Source organism: Azolla caroliniana, unplaced genomic scaffold (assembly GCF_043228905.1).
Source record: "Azolla caroliniana isolate FFs.n. ecotype wild unplaced genomic scaffold, voAzoCaro1.0.p SCAF_4, whole genome shotgun sequence".
NCBI classification, from domain to species: Eukaryota; Viridiplantae; Streptophyta; class Polypodiopsida; order Salviniales; family Salviniaceae; genus Azolla; species Azolla caroliniana.
The window spans coordinates 22,115,624-22,132,861 of NW_028230439.1; the positions used below are offsets into that span (position 1 = coordinate 22,115,624).

The 17,238-nt window shown below is 36.8% G+C and overlaps 2 protein-coding genes and 1 long non-coding RNA gene across 3 annotated transcripts; all 3 read right to left on the reverse strand.

The window, feature by feature from the left end:
* Window positions 1-52: 52 nt before the first annotated feature.
* On the reverse strand, window positions 53-2,951 carry LOC147865426 (pentatricopeptide repeat-containing protein At5g27110-like). The gene is made up of 2 exons (XM_087318230.1): window positions 2,521-2,951; window positions 53-2,238 (listed from the first exon to the last, which is right to left on the reverse strand). The coding sequence occupies exons 1-2, from the start codon at window positions 2,900-2,902 to the stop codon at window positions 77-79; spliced, it is 2,544 nt and encodes an 847-aa protein (XP_087174356.1). The 5' UTR covers window positions 2,903-2,951; the 3' UTR covers window positions 53-76.
* A 3,791-nt stretch (window positions 2,952-6,742) lies between these two features.
* LOC147865427 (beta-glucosidase 34-like) lies at window positions 6,743-10,821 on the reverse strand. The gene is made up of 13 exons (XM_087318232.1): window positions 10,498-10,821; window positions 10,282-10,351; window positions 10,121-10,179; window positions 9,904-9,979; window positions 9,599-9,667; window positions 9,379-9,466; window positions 8,842-9,103; window positions 8,644-8,759; window positions 8,202-8,428; window positions 8,072-8,100; window positions 7,549-7,645; window positions 7,370-7,472; window positions 6,743-7,226 (listed from the first exon to the last, which is right to left on the reverse strand). The coding sequence occupies exons 1-13, from the start codon at window positions 10,792-10,794 to the stop codon at window positions 7,043-7,045; spliced, it is 1,677 nt and encodes a 558-aa protein (XP_087174358.1). The 5' UTR covers window positions 10,795-10,821; the 3' UTR covers window positions 6,743-7,042.
* Window positions 10,822-14,998: 4,177 nt separating this feature from the next.
* On the reverse strand, window positions 14,999-15,471 carry LOC147865428 (uncharacterized). The gene is made up of 3 exons (XR_015529676.1): window positions 15,332-15,471; window positions 15,173-15,247; window positions 14,999-15,087 (listed from the first exon to the last, which is right to left on the reverse strand). It is a non-coding gene; the product is annotated as an uncharacterized LOC147865428 (long non-coding RNA).
* Between the last annotated feature and the right edge of the window lie 1,767 nt (window positions 15,472-17,238).

A 17,238-nucleotide genomic window follows, 5' to 3' on the forward strand; every position in this document is an offset into this window, starting at 1 on the left:
ATAATACATTGTACCTACAACACGAGTATGGATGATTAAGACATGCATGAATTTGCTGCTATTTTTTACGGAAGGGTCAAGGGTTTGGATCAAAGGAAGGTTCCTTTTTAAAATGCATGTTTGTTTCTTCAACTAGTACATTCATTTCAAATTTGTTTGACAAATGGGAATTTACGAGTGAATCAAAATCCACACTAATATGAATCCCATTAACTACATTCATTCTATCAAAAGAATGTTCCTGAAAAGAGCTCCAATGCCATGTGTCATAGCTCTCACATGAAGTATTGTCGGCACATAGTTTTGATTTGAGATTTTGATCCAATCTAACCACCTCATGGAAGCATTGCTTTGCTATCTCCATGTTGCTATAAAGCATGCATGCATTTAGCAAAGCTACCCAGCACGAAAAGTCTGATGGCATTGGGGCACTACACAAAACACATTTTGCCTCTCCTAGCCATCCGACTCGGCCAAGAAGATCAATCATACAAGTATAATGCTCAATGCTTGGTATGATCCCATACTCATCTATCATGGAAGTGAAGTAAATGCAACCCTCATCAACTCGCCCTACATGACTACATGCATTGAGAATGGCCATAAAAACTGCCCCGTTCGGCTTTACACCTTGTGCCCGCATTTCATTCAGTAATTGGTGTACTCTCCAGTTGTCTTCCCCAATGTGACTGGCATAAGCCATGAGAATTGCAACCCATGCAGCTTCGTTTTGAATCGAGAGTTGTGTAAAGACTTTATGTGCATCCTCCACATTTTCACATTTGGCATACATATCCACAAGTGAAGTTCCGATACCAGCATCCTCCTCTGATACAAGAAGACCACATTTAATGATGTCACTGTGTATAGTTTTGCCTCTATCCATGGCACCTATTTTACTGCATGCTTTTATCGCACTCAAGAATATCACGGGGTTGGGTTCAAATCCTCCAGTCTCTTCCATTTTCTCAAATAGTTGTAAGGCAGCAAAGTCATGGCCATGAATCACATAGCCTGTGATCATTGCACCCCATGACACAACACTAAGATCTGATATTTGGTCGAACACCTTGCGAGCTTCAGATAATGCCCCAAGCTTTGCGAATGTGTCAATGAGGCTGTTAGAAATGGAAATATCACCTTCTAATCCAGCCCTAACAATTTGATCATGAATAAGCTTCACTTGCCTTGCAGAGTCTAAGTTGCTGCAAGCTTTTAAAGCTGACAAAAAACTAACATTTCCAGGTAGCATACCAATACCCATTGTAGTGAATAGATCCAATGCATTGGCACTCTGCCCATCAACATTGGCATATCCTCCTATCATTATAGCCCATGATATGGAATCATGATTTGTTTGTACGTCAAAAACTCGGGATGCCTCCTCTAAGCTATTGCATTTCATATACATGTCGAGAAGGGCATTTATAACCACAATATTCGAATCAAAGCCAGCTCTGATTATGCGTTCATGCAATAGTCTCCCTTCGCTTATGGCTCTGGCAAATGCACAAGCCTTTAAAACGCATGAAAAAATGACAGCATCAGGTTCAATACCTGCCGCCTCCATCTCAACAAAAATATCAAAGACTTTGGAAGACAACCCACATTCTGCATTATAGGCCCTCATCATTGCACTCCATGATACAACATCTCTAGCTTGCAAAGCATGGAATACCTCAAGAGCTTCAATCAAGCTTCCACACTTGGCATACATATCCAGAAGTGTGTTGCCTATTGCTGGCTCAGTTTCAAGTTCATTTCTAATAATCTGATCATGTATGGATTGAACCTCGACAATATTTATTCCTCCACTACCACCACATGCCTTCAAGACATTTAGCATTATCATTTTGTTTGGTTTCATTCCTTGCAATTGCATCTCTTTGAAACGAAGAATCGCAACATGTGTATTGCCTTGGAGAGCATGGCCACCAATCAAAGCACCCCAAGAGACAATGTCCTTGTGCTGAAGACTATTAAAGAGGTTTTCAGCATCCATGATGCTACCACATTTAGCATACATATCGATAAGGCAATTGGTTATTACAATTTCGACCGCGATCATGAATTCGACAATCATCACATGCATTAACTTACCACGTACAATATCTTCTTTCTGTCCACAAGCTTTCAAGATGGAAAGAAATATAGCTTGATCAGGTGCTATGCCCACCTTATTCATCATGTGTTCAAATAACCAAAGTGCCTTTGAGACCCGCCCATGCTCGATGCATCCTGAAATCATGACCCCCCATGAAACCACATTTTTATTACATTGTTTCTTATCAAAGATACAACATGCTTCTTCAATACTCCCACATTTCATATACATATGCATAAGGGATGTTTCTATCCGAATATCAGTCTCAAGGCTTATGATTATGATGGCATGATGAAAAAGTCCTACATCTTCATATTTATGACATATCTTCAAAATGCATGAGAAAACATAACTATTTGCCAAATGTCCCTGTTCTTGCATAGAGCAAAATAGCTCAAGTGCAGTGGAGCTCTTACCCAATGAAACATGGGCAGAGATGATAGCCTGCCACGTGTATATACTAGGGTTTAGGACTTGCCCGAATGCCTCGTTGGCGAATCGCAAGCTACCACAAAGTGTGAACATGCGGATGAGATGATCCATCAACTGAAGGGATGAAGAATCGAGATGAGACTTAATGACAAGGAAGTGGATTCGCCGGCCACTTCTTAGGTCTTTCTTCTTAGATGAAGTTTGAAGAAGGCGAAGAAGCATCGATTTACGGAGGGTTGTATCCCCGCTGTTGTCGCAATGGGTCTCCACAACATCAATGGCCTCCTCAAGTTTCCCCATTGCACACAAGCGGGTTAACCTTGTAAGAATACGTGGGGCTATGGCTTTTCTCAGGCGGGCACTCATTGGGTGCTCTTATGGGCAAGCATAGAGGAACTCATGATGATGAGTATATATCCACCGTATATCCGCGTATGTCTGTGTCTGTGTTTAGAAGTGCATTCTTTGATAAAATATACAGATGTGTGTGCGGGTGTAAGCGCCATGGATGGATTGTTAGGGCAAGAAACAGAGACATAGATTTAAGAGGGAGAGACAGAGTTGCAGAGCGAGAAGTGGAGAACTCTCAGATTTGAGCTGGGAGAAGAAAGGGCCATCACTTTTCCATAATTACCATCAATACCCCTCCTGCCTCCTTTTGCCATTTCTCAAACCTTTACTCCATCCTTTCACTCACTCACTCACTCACTCACTCACTCATTCATTCACTCATTCATTCATTCATTCGTGAAAGAAATGAGACAATTGGTTTACAACAAAATGGAGTGTGTGCACCCAATCATTGAAAATAAAAATTTGAGCACCTGATATGACCTGCTGGATTCGAACGAACGACCAAAGGATTTCAGTTCTACACTACAATCCTCCACTCTCTGCAAGGTCACATATCATCATATTCGCCATTTGAATCAACATGGCATTTGAATTTGGAGTTGTAGTATTTAGATCCCCAAAAGGGTTCACCATTTGGAGAGAGAGAGAGAGAGAGAGAGAGAGAGAGAGAGCCTAGATGGATGTAGCTCAGTTGGTAAGGTTGCCCAATGGAAACCAGGTGGTCATGGGTTCAACCCCTACATTCCACAGTGGCATCTAGTGAATTAAGAGATATATAAGAAGTATATAATAGAGAGGTGAGGAAGTTGGGTTTCAAACCCAGCACGTAGTGCTAACAACTTACCACTAGGGTAAGGTAATTACAATAAGAGAGAGAGAGAGAGAGAGAGAGATTGTCACAGGAGGAATTAGGAACTAGTAGGTCGGTATGACATCATGTCCATCATTTATTTGTATTGGCCTTCATCGCATGGGACTGTATGTATAGGTTCATAACAATGGATGTATCTAGAGATGAGGGATGTTATGTGAACCTTGATTGATATTGTGGTGAACTGATAGGACATCACACTCCATCAATTGTGATTTGACTTTTGTAAGTGGTACATAGCTATTTATGGAGATAGATATATAAAGAGTGAATCCTAGTTTGTAAGGTCGCTCAGCAACTACTAGGAGGTCAGTCTCTTAAGCCTCTCATTTTGTGGTGTTGATGGATAACAATGTTTTTGGTGTCTTCACATCAATAACCATGTGGATGCCACATCATTGGTCGTTGCTCACGAATAAGATCCTCATATAAAAACGAAGAAGTTCTATATCTATTTGGAAAAAGTAGAAAAGGAGAAAACAAAAGAACAATTTATTAAAAAAAAGGAAAATAACAAACTTTAAAGGAAAGAATCAAATTCCTTCTATTGTTAACTTACTCAAAATTCTCATTGGTTCATTAATTGTGATACTAAATGTTCACAAACATTCCATCAAAACTTTGTACTCATAGTTCAAACCTATTCCAAGAGCAAGTGACGTTCAACTTGTTGGGATGTCACACCCTAGACATCAAGTCTCACAAAAATTGATGGATAATTACCAATCCTTGTATTGTAATACTAGGTTTCAATCCCCTAGTAATGTCGAGTTAGATACATGTTGGACATATAAGGAAAATTGGCATGAAACCATGGTATTAGAGCAAGTTGTGATGAAAAGAATTTTTTTCCATGTACTTTGTGTAGAGTTTACTAATGATTCTTGTTCTTAGAGAAGTCCATTAATGCATGTTACAATTGATAGTGCACATTGTGATCGTGAAAGAAATATGTTTAAGGATTAGACTAGATTTCACAAGGTGTGTGTGGAAAGCAAACATGAATGTGGTTGAAAATGGGGAATTGTATCAAAGTGTGATAATCAGACTTGCAAACTTGTTTAGAGCAAAATATGTTTGGTCAAAGAGTCTACTCACATGAGCCCCAACTGCCCATCTTGAGGAAGTATCATTGTAGATGGACGATAAATGGATTGCATCTAAGCATGTATCATGAGTACAATTTCTATGTTTAGAGAAGAGCATGGGTTTATAGTTCGGTGCAACATATGTGATGCAATGTAATGTGTGAAACATGAGCTACCACATATCCCCTATTATGATGCATTGAAATTACCAAAACACCTCATTCATGGAGGAATAATTGTGACATCATGATTCATGAAGAAAGAGTAATGCATCTCATCTTCCAAACCATTTCTTTGTATATAGTCTCCATTGAATACTAATAGGACAAAGGGAGACTCATTAAGTGTAGCTTCTTGACCTTAATAAGGGCCTAATTAAATGCCAACTGATCTATCTTTGAATGTGGGTTACCATCCGAGCTACATCTTACCAATGAGACTTAAAAAATATGGGTGTGACATGGTTCAACCACCCAATAAGCCTCCTTTCATGTTTGTCTGCTAATTAGCCACATCATTGGTATGTAGGAAACTCAAATGAGATTTCCAAGGTTTCCATGTCTATGCAAGACATCCTGTTTGCACCTTTCAATATATTCCAATAACTCCATCATGACAAACTTCATGTGTGTCAATTTGACATTGCCTTGTCTCACATCACCACACCCAATGCCCACCACTCCTAAATCTCAGCCATCTCAACCCTAACCCTCAACTTTGCCGCCCATCACTTTCTATCCCCACTATTGACATCACATCTTCCTTCCATTGAAGTTGTAAAGAGACATAAAGAAAGCTAATGAATCAGCCCCTCAAGTGTTCTTCTTCTAACTCTCCCCTTCTATTCTAAGTTGGACTTATATTTTTTATAAGTTGGAGCTCCTTGATTAATGGGAAGCATGCTTGCCTTTTAATAATATGTTCCCCCTTCTATCATAAAGGAATAGTGCTAAGGGCTTTTATTGATCCTACTAATATTTTTTATGACCTCCATCTCCTTGATTAATGGAAGCATGTTTGTTTTTTAATATGTGCCTTAGTTGATTTGTTTAGTTTTATTAAGCGCTTAGGCTAATTAACTAACGATTAAGTGAGTGTTGTGATATAATCGAGAGAGTTTCATCATGAGCTTTCGCTTATTGTGTCACTTATAAGAGGCTTCATGCATTGTGCAAATAATCATTGAGGACCATGGTACATATTGAATGGCATGTATGTGAAAACTCCTTGAAACATAGAGTTTTTCTTTATAATTAAAGTGGGTTTTTTACAAATTATGAGACAATTCCTTGTCCTTAGTGCAAAGTTTCTAATTCATAAGAGTAGGGATGGATCCCCTTTTAGATAGGTATACACCTTAATTTTAGCAATCTATGATAACATAGTAATTGAAACTTTGGTGTTATGTTCATGTTGGAAGGAAGATTTCAAGCAAGTGAATACCATCGCATTAGAGAAGTATTTTAAGAGGCTTCGTCGACAAGTATATTCCCATTGGAGCCATTTCATGATTTGAACCTAGTAGTTAAGGTTCATGGAGAATCAAAGAGGCAATGCTTATGAGCATCATAGAGAATTACTCTTTACTTATGAACATCATAGAGAATTACTCTTTACTTATGAACATCGTAGAGAATTACTCTTTACTTAGGTATTGGACGTTATAATGTTGAGAGAGAAGAAAAGTGATATCCTCCCAAATTGAAAAATAGAAACAAGTCCATGATAATCTCAATCATTCCATTATCATGGATGTGTGGGGTAGATTAAAGTAACTTAATAAGACTTTATCACATAATGTTGCATTTGAAAGTGTATTTTTTAGCACTTCTAGCATATTTTTGATGGTAAAATCCCTATCACTATTGTACACACTCTCAGGGATGATGAATAATGAACCAAATGAAATTGTTTCACATTTCATGTATATATCCATTGGTTAATTTATTTATTTGACCAACTTAGGGCTCGAGCCCCTAAGAAAAATTGGCGAGAACTTACAAAATATATATATGCCATATGTTCGAATAAAATGTAGCCTCCACCCAACACTTTAACTATTAGAAGTACGACTATTGTTATTCAATTCAATATAAAGGGATAAGAGAGCTCGATTTTGGTGCTCTCAAGATTGACTATAACGGAACCCTTTGGTTGTTGAATATAGCAAAATTGAGAAGGAACTTATAATAACTAACTTTTGGCAATAGCTGAATAATTAGCCAACATGGCTTTGAACCACAATGATGACTTCCTTGCATATCTAGTGAGCTCATGATCCACATAGTAGAGCCCGAACCTTATTTTCAACCCCAAGTTAAACTCAAACCCATCGAATAAGGACCATGCAAACACTCCTTTCACATTTGCCCCATCCCTATAAATCCAAGCATTCATTGAAGAATATTTTATGTTAGTATAATAAACAGATCTCATGAAGATGTGAAATAATATTTTCTTTCATACATTTGTAAAGCATAGCAATGCCATTGAAAGAATCCTAGTATATCAAGTGCTTACTCTATTGCTTCATAAAGTTGTTGGTAGTATGTCTCGAAGAATTCCACTCTCCCATCATCATCAAAGTACTCCGCGGTCTCATTGTTGAATTCGATACCCCATCCTGGATTTTAATTAATTAGGGATTTGATGACTTGTTATTTGATTAAAGGCGAGGTGGGAGATGCTTGCATTTTTACCTGTCTGTGTTACATACATTGGGAAATTGTCATAGCGGAATTTGATATACTCTACGGTGGATTTGATGCACCACGGCACAGCGAAATCATGATCTCCCTGAAGTAAATCCATGTTGAGTAGCGACTTCTATTTTTTGCTATTTACATTATTATATATTACTCGTGGGAAACCTCAAATATGTGAGGTGATAAAAAACAAGAACATTATTACAAAGAAATATTTACAAATGCACAAGAAAGAATTTTTACACTTTGCCATGGTAAAATTCCCACTTTCCAACATATAATGATATTGTGAGATACTTTTCCAAGACACAATATACCAATCGAGGTGTAGTAGAAAACAAGCTAGTCTTGGCCCAACAAACCCTTTAAAGACTTTTAAAGTTTGAGATTGATTTGTATCAAAAAAATGTTATCAATGCAAAAAGGAGAGCATAATCACTATAAACATCATGGATACCCATGTAGAAAATTAAATATTACTCTATATTGGAAAGAAGTTTATCGAAGCAAATATTACCACTCCAATAGCCTCTCCGTCTCGGTACCCTGCCATTAAAACCATTAAAACACGTGAATTATGGATTCTATGAGATTAATAAATCTTACCACTAGCTTATATGTGAACACATACACCCACACATATGTACCAGTTAGGCCAGCTTGGGGATCAAGGTAGTAGGAAGGTGTATCAGGATATTCCGTTTCGTAGTAGTTGTGGTCATAGGCATAGAATGCTGTGACAATGTTTATCCCAACAAAATCTATGGATCCATTCACTTTAGCAATTTCCTCACTAGTGAATTGAGGCAACCGACTTCCTACATATTCTTTCATGGAGTCTGGGTAGTCTCCCTTTAGGAGTGGATCAAGAAACCTAAGAAAACAAAAGTCATGTACAACAATGTTGTCAAATCACATACCATATGCAAAATGTACATGCACATGCCTAGATAATAAAGCATGTTCATGCGTTCCTTTCATCCTTTGAAAACATATGGCCTTCTTACTAAACTAAAGATATAGTTACAGGGAGGATATTCATATATGCACTAATTTTGTTGTATGAATCTAATATACATGTGGACATACCATCCAAGCAAGAATTCTTGTGTCCGTTGGGAAGCAGCAAGATCTGCAGAGGTGTTTGTCAATGGCTCGAACCATCTCGTCCATAGCGCCACACCAATACTTCCATTTTGTGCCTCCTAAGGGTTCATAGATCTCAATATCAACATACAAATAAGCCCACCTTCATTATGGAAAGTTGATGTAGACACTATGACTTACTTGATAGATTGTTCTATAAATGTAAGCTGCCTCAGCATGGGCTAACAAGAGATTGTGACCAACAATGTAAGGCTCAGTGCCAGAGTCCCCTTCAAAACATATGCCATAGAGCTCGATTCCAGACGTGCATCGTCCTGGTGGGTTTTGATTGGTGGCATACCCAAGGCCTGCATAGTCGTTGGGCTCATCAAAGGTTATCCAATTCTTAACTCTATCTCCGAAGGCATTGAAGCAAGTATTAGCATATCTTGTAAAGTCATCTCTGGGAAAAGAAAAGAAGCACAAAATGTTACCAACTTCAAGTTAGAGAGAGGCCAATTGAGTTCATCTGGTGTCATATACATGATCTAAGCTACACAACTTGTGTATGTAAAAATGTAAACACATTTTTTGTGTGAAGAATCCTAGTTATTGATGGGAGACATTAAAAAATAGGGTTTAAATGCACTTGCTTACACTTATGCAAATACACATGCATCACTAATGTTACAAATCTCACATTCCAGGTTATACGTTACAAATTAGAGCTTTCCTTACATGAAAGTGGTATTCAATGGTCCACCATATGTGTTGTCAAGGATATAAGGATGATCTTGAGTCCATAAAGTGACAAAAATCTCCAATCCTGCTTATTCACACAACATAATGTACATGTGTGTCAATAATAAAATGCTAATAAACTTTCAAAGAGTTTGTGAAGTTGCTTGAATTTAACTATTGAAAAATGTGATTGCATATAGAGGAAGGAATCAATCACCTTTGTCTAGGACATCATTGATCACGTCATTGTAGTGATCGATAGCAGCTGGATTTAAAACCTTCCCATCTGTGACATAATTGGGTTGGCAATTAGCACATTGCATTTACAAAAAGCAAAAACAAAAAAAAACAATGCATGAGAAGGGGGGGAGAGAGAGGGTAGCATAAGTATTCATAATTCCCCAAAATACCCCTACGAAGATTGAAATTACCAAATTACATAATTCCCCCAAAATACCCCTGCAAAGATCGAAATTACCAAATTACCCTTTGTAGTGAGTTCATGCTAATGTTGAATATTACCTGGGTAAACTCGAGACCATGCGATCGACATTCGGTATGCATTCATGCCGAGGTCCACAACCAATTGATGATCTTGCTACAAAAGAATTGAACCAAAAAACAAGATTCACACACACAAACTCTTAACAAACAAACTCGATGGTATGAGTAGATATACAAGGACCATGGATTGAAATTGGAATTAGCGGAATATGGATTAGCAAATTAAGTAAGTTACCGGGTATCGGAAGTAATTATCGCCACATTGTCCGGGGACCGAACCATCGAGGCTAGCCCCTATTCGCGTGGAAACACATACATGCATACATACCAAATATGATCAATCATCAATCACTAAATATAAGTGTGCATAGATCCTGTGTATTAATATAGCTATACCTGATATGGATTGGGCGTATTGATCCCATATGTTGAGGCTCTTCCCATCAATTGTCTCTGCACCCTCATGCTGGATCATATACAACAACAACAACAAAAGAAGAAGAAGAGGAAGAGGAAGAATGGATCAATAGATAAATTAGTAAGTGATGGGTGATTAGTGAATGGTAGAAGCTAAGTACTAAGCTTAAATCATTTAGTTAAATGTTCTTTTACCTTCATGGAGGAGGTAATGGCGCCGAAGAGGAAGCCATCGGGGAAGGAAGAGCGAGTGACCCCGGTGCCATTAGGGAAGAGCTCAGCATAATCATATTCAGGACCATCATCGCCATCACCACTTGATTTGATCTCAAGAATGTTGCTCTTAGCATTAGGGTTGAGAGAGTTCACACCATAGATCAATGCATTATTGTTGTTGTTATAGCTATGGAAGAAGAAGAAGAAGAAGAAGAAGGAAGAGAAGAGAAGAAGATTTAGAGAAGGTTTACAATTACAAGTTGCCATCACTACCATCACCACCAAATCAAGATGGGGCTAATTAGAGATTTGAACTTGTGATGTCTTTGTGGATCACTTCATAATCCTATGTATATATATATATATATGTATATGCTAAGGAATAGAGTACACATATCGTACACACACACACAAACATATCCCTTGGCATGGTCACGTGCAAAAACCAACCCATGTGGAGTTCACCCCAACCCACCTCACGTGACATCCATGGGACTTTCAGATCCATCTTGCCTAGCCATCAAATCCTCCACCCTCTCACTCTTTTGCTTGGTTCTTAAACCGTGTTTCAAGCTTTTATTTCCTTGGGGGGATCTTTGAAAACCTTGACAAAGGCTTTTGGTCACAAGATTGTGTGGGAGTGGGGGGGGCTTTGGGTTTCCTCACTCCATTCACAAACCCGAAAAATGGAAGAGAGACAGGGGTATGGTTTATCTTCCGTTTCACGTAAACATGATAAAACCTTGTATGCATGTGTTGGCATATTTTTCAATGCTTGAACCGTCATCAATAGAATTCGTGACCAAGGTGTATCAATGCATGTATCTTTGGAGTCAGCATTCGCATGTTCCCTTAAACAACTTTATCGAGTATGTTTTTGTGTGTGTGTGTGTGTACCTGTCTTCCTTTTTATGAAAATACTTGGGACAAACATATATTTCAATACTTGGGTGTCATGCATCTAATTTGTGCCTTATACATATTATAATGTTGGAGCTAGTCTTTTGATCCTATTTAACATTTCTATTGGGTGTGTGTGCGCACGTGTGTATATGCATATATATCTTCCTTTCTACGTAAACATTGTATGTTTGTGCAAGCATATAATATATTTTCAATATTTGGATGTCATGCATCAAATTCATACATACATAATGTATATATATATCTTCCTTTCTACGTAAACATTGTATGTTTGTGCAAGCATATAATATATTTTCAATATTTGGATGTCCTCTTTAATGAGTCGACTGTTTGTATACATACATACATACATGTTTTTATGCAAAAGTTACAAACATTACAATATATGTATGTGGAAGCATATTTTTAGTACTTGGATGTCATACATTAAGATCACACCACAGGTGCATTAATGCATGTAATGTTGGAGTCGATGTTGAGATCCTTTGTTACTACTCAATCAAGTTCCTTTCATTGCTCATATTTGAAGCAATAGGAGAAATTAGAGCAGGGAGAATATCAACATCTAGAATAAAATAAAAAGGCACGAGAGTAGTGTGTATTCAATGTTCTTGTTCCTCCACATACTTGGAAATGTAATCACTAATTTCAAGTGTGAATGATCACACACTTTCTCAAATGACGATAATGGCATTAATTTTTTGTCAATACCTTTATCCACATTCTCCATGGAGGAAAGGCACTAGTTAAAGCATGTTGAAACCTACTTCACGCTTCATGATGACTAAGAGCTAAATTCAGATACAGATTACAATAATAAAACATTTCCCTTTGTTAGTTAGCCCTAGTGGTTGGTGCATTGAATTGATCAATACTATGAGGTTCTCGGTTATCATAGTGTTTTATCATTATATGATGACCATTTGATGGGAATGGTGATGTAAAGCCTTGTTAAAGATAGGAAACTATACATAAACTTCTATGGAATATTTCGAACGTTACCACAATTATTCATCCGAATAATTTTAACATTCTAAACATGCAAATGTTCAAAGTCAAGTTGTTATGTGAAAGGCAATCCTTTTGAACAACATAAGTTCATGCTTTTACCTACTAGACCCCAAAATAAAAAAGAGAATGAATACCACTATAAATGACACATAAAGTTGACAGTGTCATTGTGTCATTCTATCATTGCACCTCCCAATCTATAGTCATGGTGCATTTATGTTGTATACTTCCGAGACTCAAGTCCCTACTATTTTAAGGAATACAAAGCAGGGCTTGAATTTGACGGGCATTTTTTAAAGATGTATGTCATATGACATGAGAGTGCAAAAACTAAGATGTCATTTGACGTACAAGTTTTAATAATGAAAAGCTCTATATGATGCCTCATTATTATACATTTTATTACTATAGAAAATACACAAAGATACACAAATAAACATAACTACCTGACAAAGATAATGAAATCATACAAAAAAAATGATACAAATTGAATACTTAATCATCATATATTTCTTAAAGCCCAAAAAATACAAAAAAATGTTTGTCATATCGTGATTCCTCATATTACGCATTGTGCAATATGTGTCTACTTCAATGATACTATCCTTCTCTCTTTCTCTTCAAACAAAGGTTAAATATATCCCTCCAACAAATGTTTGATGTCTCCTAAAATTCCTCTAGCATCACTTGTGCATATTAATAGTTAATCCAATCAACAATCAAACATAATAACCTCATCACAACCATACTCCTTGATATCTATGGCTTCAACCAATCAACAATCAAACCTATCTCACTTCCTCCATGCTTTCTATGGCTTTCAATAAGTCCATATTGGACAAACATATGTAACTAATCTCTCTAATTGCTTAGTCCTTATCCCACTCCACTTTGTCATACACGCTTCTCATGAGCAATATTCAAAGAAAAAAGATTCAATAAAAGAGAAAAACAGAGAAAATAGAGAGAAAGAGAAAAAAAGAGACAAAATACATACTTCAGAGTGGTGTAGTGGCAAACAGTAGATGTCGTGCAATCACTGAGAAGTGACAGGGAGCAACGAGTAGTGAGCTAGCTGGGAGCAATGGGTAACAACCAAGGAACAGGGAGTAGCGATGAAGGAAAGCAACGAGCAGCACGTGAAGAAGGAACAGGAAACGTGAAGAAGGAAGCAAGAAAAGAGAAAATAGGGGGGAAAATAAAAAGAGGGGGGAATTTGGGAATGAAACATTGGAAGAAATATACAATATAAATATTTTCATATACTATAGAAATAGCCAGCTCATCCGACTAGATTCCAGTTGGTCGGAAATCCTGTCCGGAATTGATTCCGGCTATCCATAATAGTTGCCGCCGATCGGGAAAAGTCCCGACTCCCAATTCAACCTTTGCCCAACATTACAATATATATATATATATATATACACATACATACATACATATATATATATATGACATGGAAATTAAATTTTTAGCATGTCATTTGACATGTATAATTTTTGGGCGCCTTTCGCATGAAAAATGAAAATTGTAAGTTTATATGTCACTTGACGGACATTTTTATTGGGTGTATGTTTTTGACGGGAAAAATGGCCTTAGACGGGCATGACACCCGTCAAATTCCTGCCCTGATACAAAGCTAACTATATATAATTGTTCTCTTCTTGCAAGCATGCCCACGAGGGCAAAAATTTGACGGGTATCGTGCTTGTCAAAGGCCATTTTGCCCATAAAAATACATTAACCTAATAAAAATGTTTGTCAAGCGACATATAAAGTTTAAATTTCCATTTTCATGTGAAAGGCCCTTGAAAAATTATACATGTCAAATGACATGCTAAAATTATATTTTCCATGTCATATATATTCTATATACATATGTCACCCATTTCTAGGAATTTAGCCTCTCCTATCCAAGCAAAAAATCATGTCATTTGGTACCTTGGTTATCCATACTCAAAATCAAAATGTTTGAAAAGCTTTTGGTTTTCCAATAATGGTTGTTTAATGCCTATCATTTGTTTCCTAGCCTTATCTGGTTTGTCTATCAATCATTCTGGCTTTGTGAATTCATTGAGCTCTGCAATAGGAAAAAGGAACAAACCATACTTTTATATAGCTTTGAGCAACCACCAACATTGCCAATTAGCATATGTTTTGTATCCATAAAACCAGAAGTATTACAACCATACATTGTTTTGGATGAACTTAGCCCATTGTGCAAATTTCAATGTGCTCATGTCTAATTGGCACACTTGTCATAAAGAGAGGTTACCAATGTTAGCCCACTTACAACAAATCAACATGTTTGACGTTTGAGGTTGGTAATAACCATCAACAGGTTTCTGTGTCAGTTTGTAAGGTTGAACAAATGGTTAAACATGCTTTCTTGCTAGACTTCCAAGATAAACGAGTTCATTGTAGTAATAATGGCTCTTTTCGAGTTACTACCCAAGGAATCCTACATTAAACATCTCTCCTTGAATCATCATCAACTACAAATTTTCATGTCCTGATAATCTAGGTAGACTCAGATAGTAACTTACTTGAAGTAAGAATGTGAGTTTGGAATCTTGGTAGGGTACATGACGTTGTTCTCCATGTGCAATGTCCACCAACACCATGATCACTAAACTGGAATGACATATATATTTGATAACTTACTTATGAAACAAAGTGTAGATTTAATATAACACCGTAGAATAAGAGGTTTCCTTACCCAAGTGTGGAAAGAGATTTATTAATGCTTGTAGCCTCTCTCAGTTGCTCACCTTCTGCCCTAGAGCTCTTTTGTCTGCCAAATAGATTTGCATTATCAATCAACTGATTATTCGTGCTTCTTATATCTTTACAAGAGAGTGAGCAAGAACCAACCAACGTCTCTGAACCAGCAAGAGCCGAAGGACACTAGCATGCCACGGGATTTGCTCCCCAGCTTGCAAGTAATGTGGTCCATTGAACACAGACTTTGGATCCTATCAAATGCCTCCAATAAGTCTTTGGAACTTGGACAAGAGCTATGAAGCCAAATACTATGGAATGTACATAAACAATGGAATGTACATAAACAATGGAAATCATAAACAAATCATAAAATATCATGGATGTAAGTGCATATATGATTGCCTATTGCCTGTAACAAATGAGATTGCTGAATGAGACACTCTTTATGCATCCCCTTTCCCCCTCCCCAAGAGAAGCAGAAGAACAAGAAGGAAGAGACATAAAATAGTGTGAGTGTATAATGAGTAGTAGATACATAGGTAGACACAGATTAAATACAACATTGTGCAACTCTTTATAAAATTATTATATAGCACGTATGTATGTATGTATACACAAAATACAAAAGAAGTGCATCTTGTATAGAATACACATAGGAGTAGTTGTAGTTGCAAGTAATTTGTTTAGATTCTTTTTTTGTTTCTTTGTGTTTAAGGAGAGTGTGTACTTACTAATCTTCAAAAGACATATAATACTTATGGAGTATAAGAATTAGTGTAGAAAGGATATAATTACTTAGATACAAATTTACAATACACAAACCTATAATTTGACGTATGCATTCTTTATCTAGTCTCAAACCTACATGGTGCCATGTTTATTCATCAATATTACCTCCAAAAAATCATATCTCAAAGTAAGAGCTATGATATTACTCCCTTCACCTATAATTGCTGCCCTACACTAACCTTAGTGAGGATCATCATTGGGATTGTTTCCTTACCCCCTTGATGTTAACAATTCCCTTGTTTCCTTGTGCAATTCAGTAAATATGTTATAAAAGCTCATGGTCATAACCAAAAATAAACTATGCAACAATTTTGGAATTGCCTCTTTGTTTGCATGCTTGAGGCTTTGACGAGCAAACTAAAATATTTCATATGTGAATGTGTTGAGCAAGGCAATTTTGTATTAAGTTCATGTTAGCTTTGTAACTAAGATCAAATTATAGCTAAGATCTCAAGCATTATGATCATACATTAAGCAATTACGTATACTGTCTCAAGTTTGGATGATGATTCAAGTTTTGAACCCAATTGGTGATCTTTCACCATACCATGAACATTGAATATTGGGATTGTATTAGCGAAAGGCTTTTCTTCTGGTAACAAAATCAGCAAAATCTTTTAATGTTCAACAATAGCCAAGTGGTTATTCTTGTCAACAGTGAGATGTAAATGTTGTTTCTTTTAACACTTAATCATGATTAGAATGAAAATTTACTCTTTAGGATTGAAATATGTAATGCATCACAAGTTTATGACAATGGAACATGTGACATGATCATTTATACAACTTGAATTGGGCTTTTACCTTGATTTTATTGTCTAATCGTTGGAACATGGGTTGATTTTTATAACAATAGGAACACACAATTATCTTTTCAAGATTAAAACAATGCAAGAAAAGTTTACTATAGTGGAATGTATGGAATGATTTATACATATTTATTTAACATGATCTCTACTATCCATTCATTAGAACCACAAAAAGTTATGTTAACATAATCATCACAAGCATCCTAATAGTTAGTCCATCATGTAATTTTAAAAAATGCACATTAGCCTTTCTATAGTAAATAGAATGTGTTATTTGTGGGACAAAAGGGAGACAATGTCAAACAAATCTAAGGATACAGGTAGGTAAACAACAACCGAGAAAGAGGAAGGTGAAAAACAACATGTGAGAATGAAGGCCGAGAAGAAAGGATCGACTGAAGTGCGCCGAACAGAAAGGGAAGTTATAAAACGAGAAGCAGAATCAGAAGGAAAAAGAGAGATA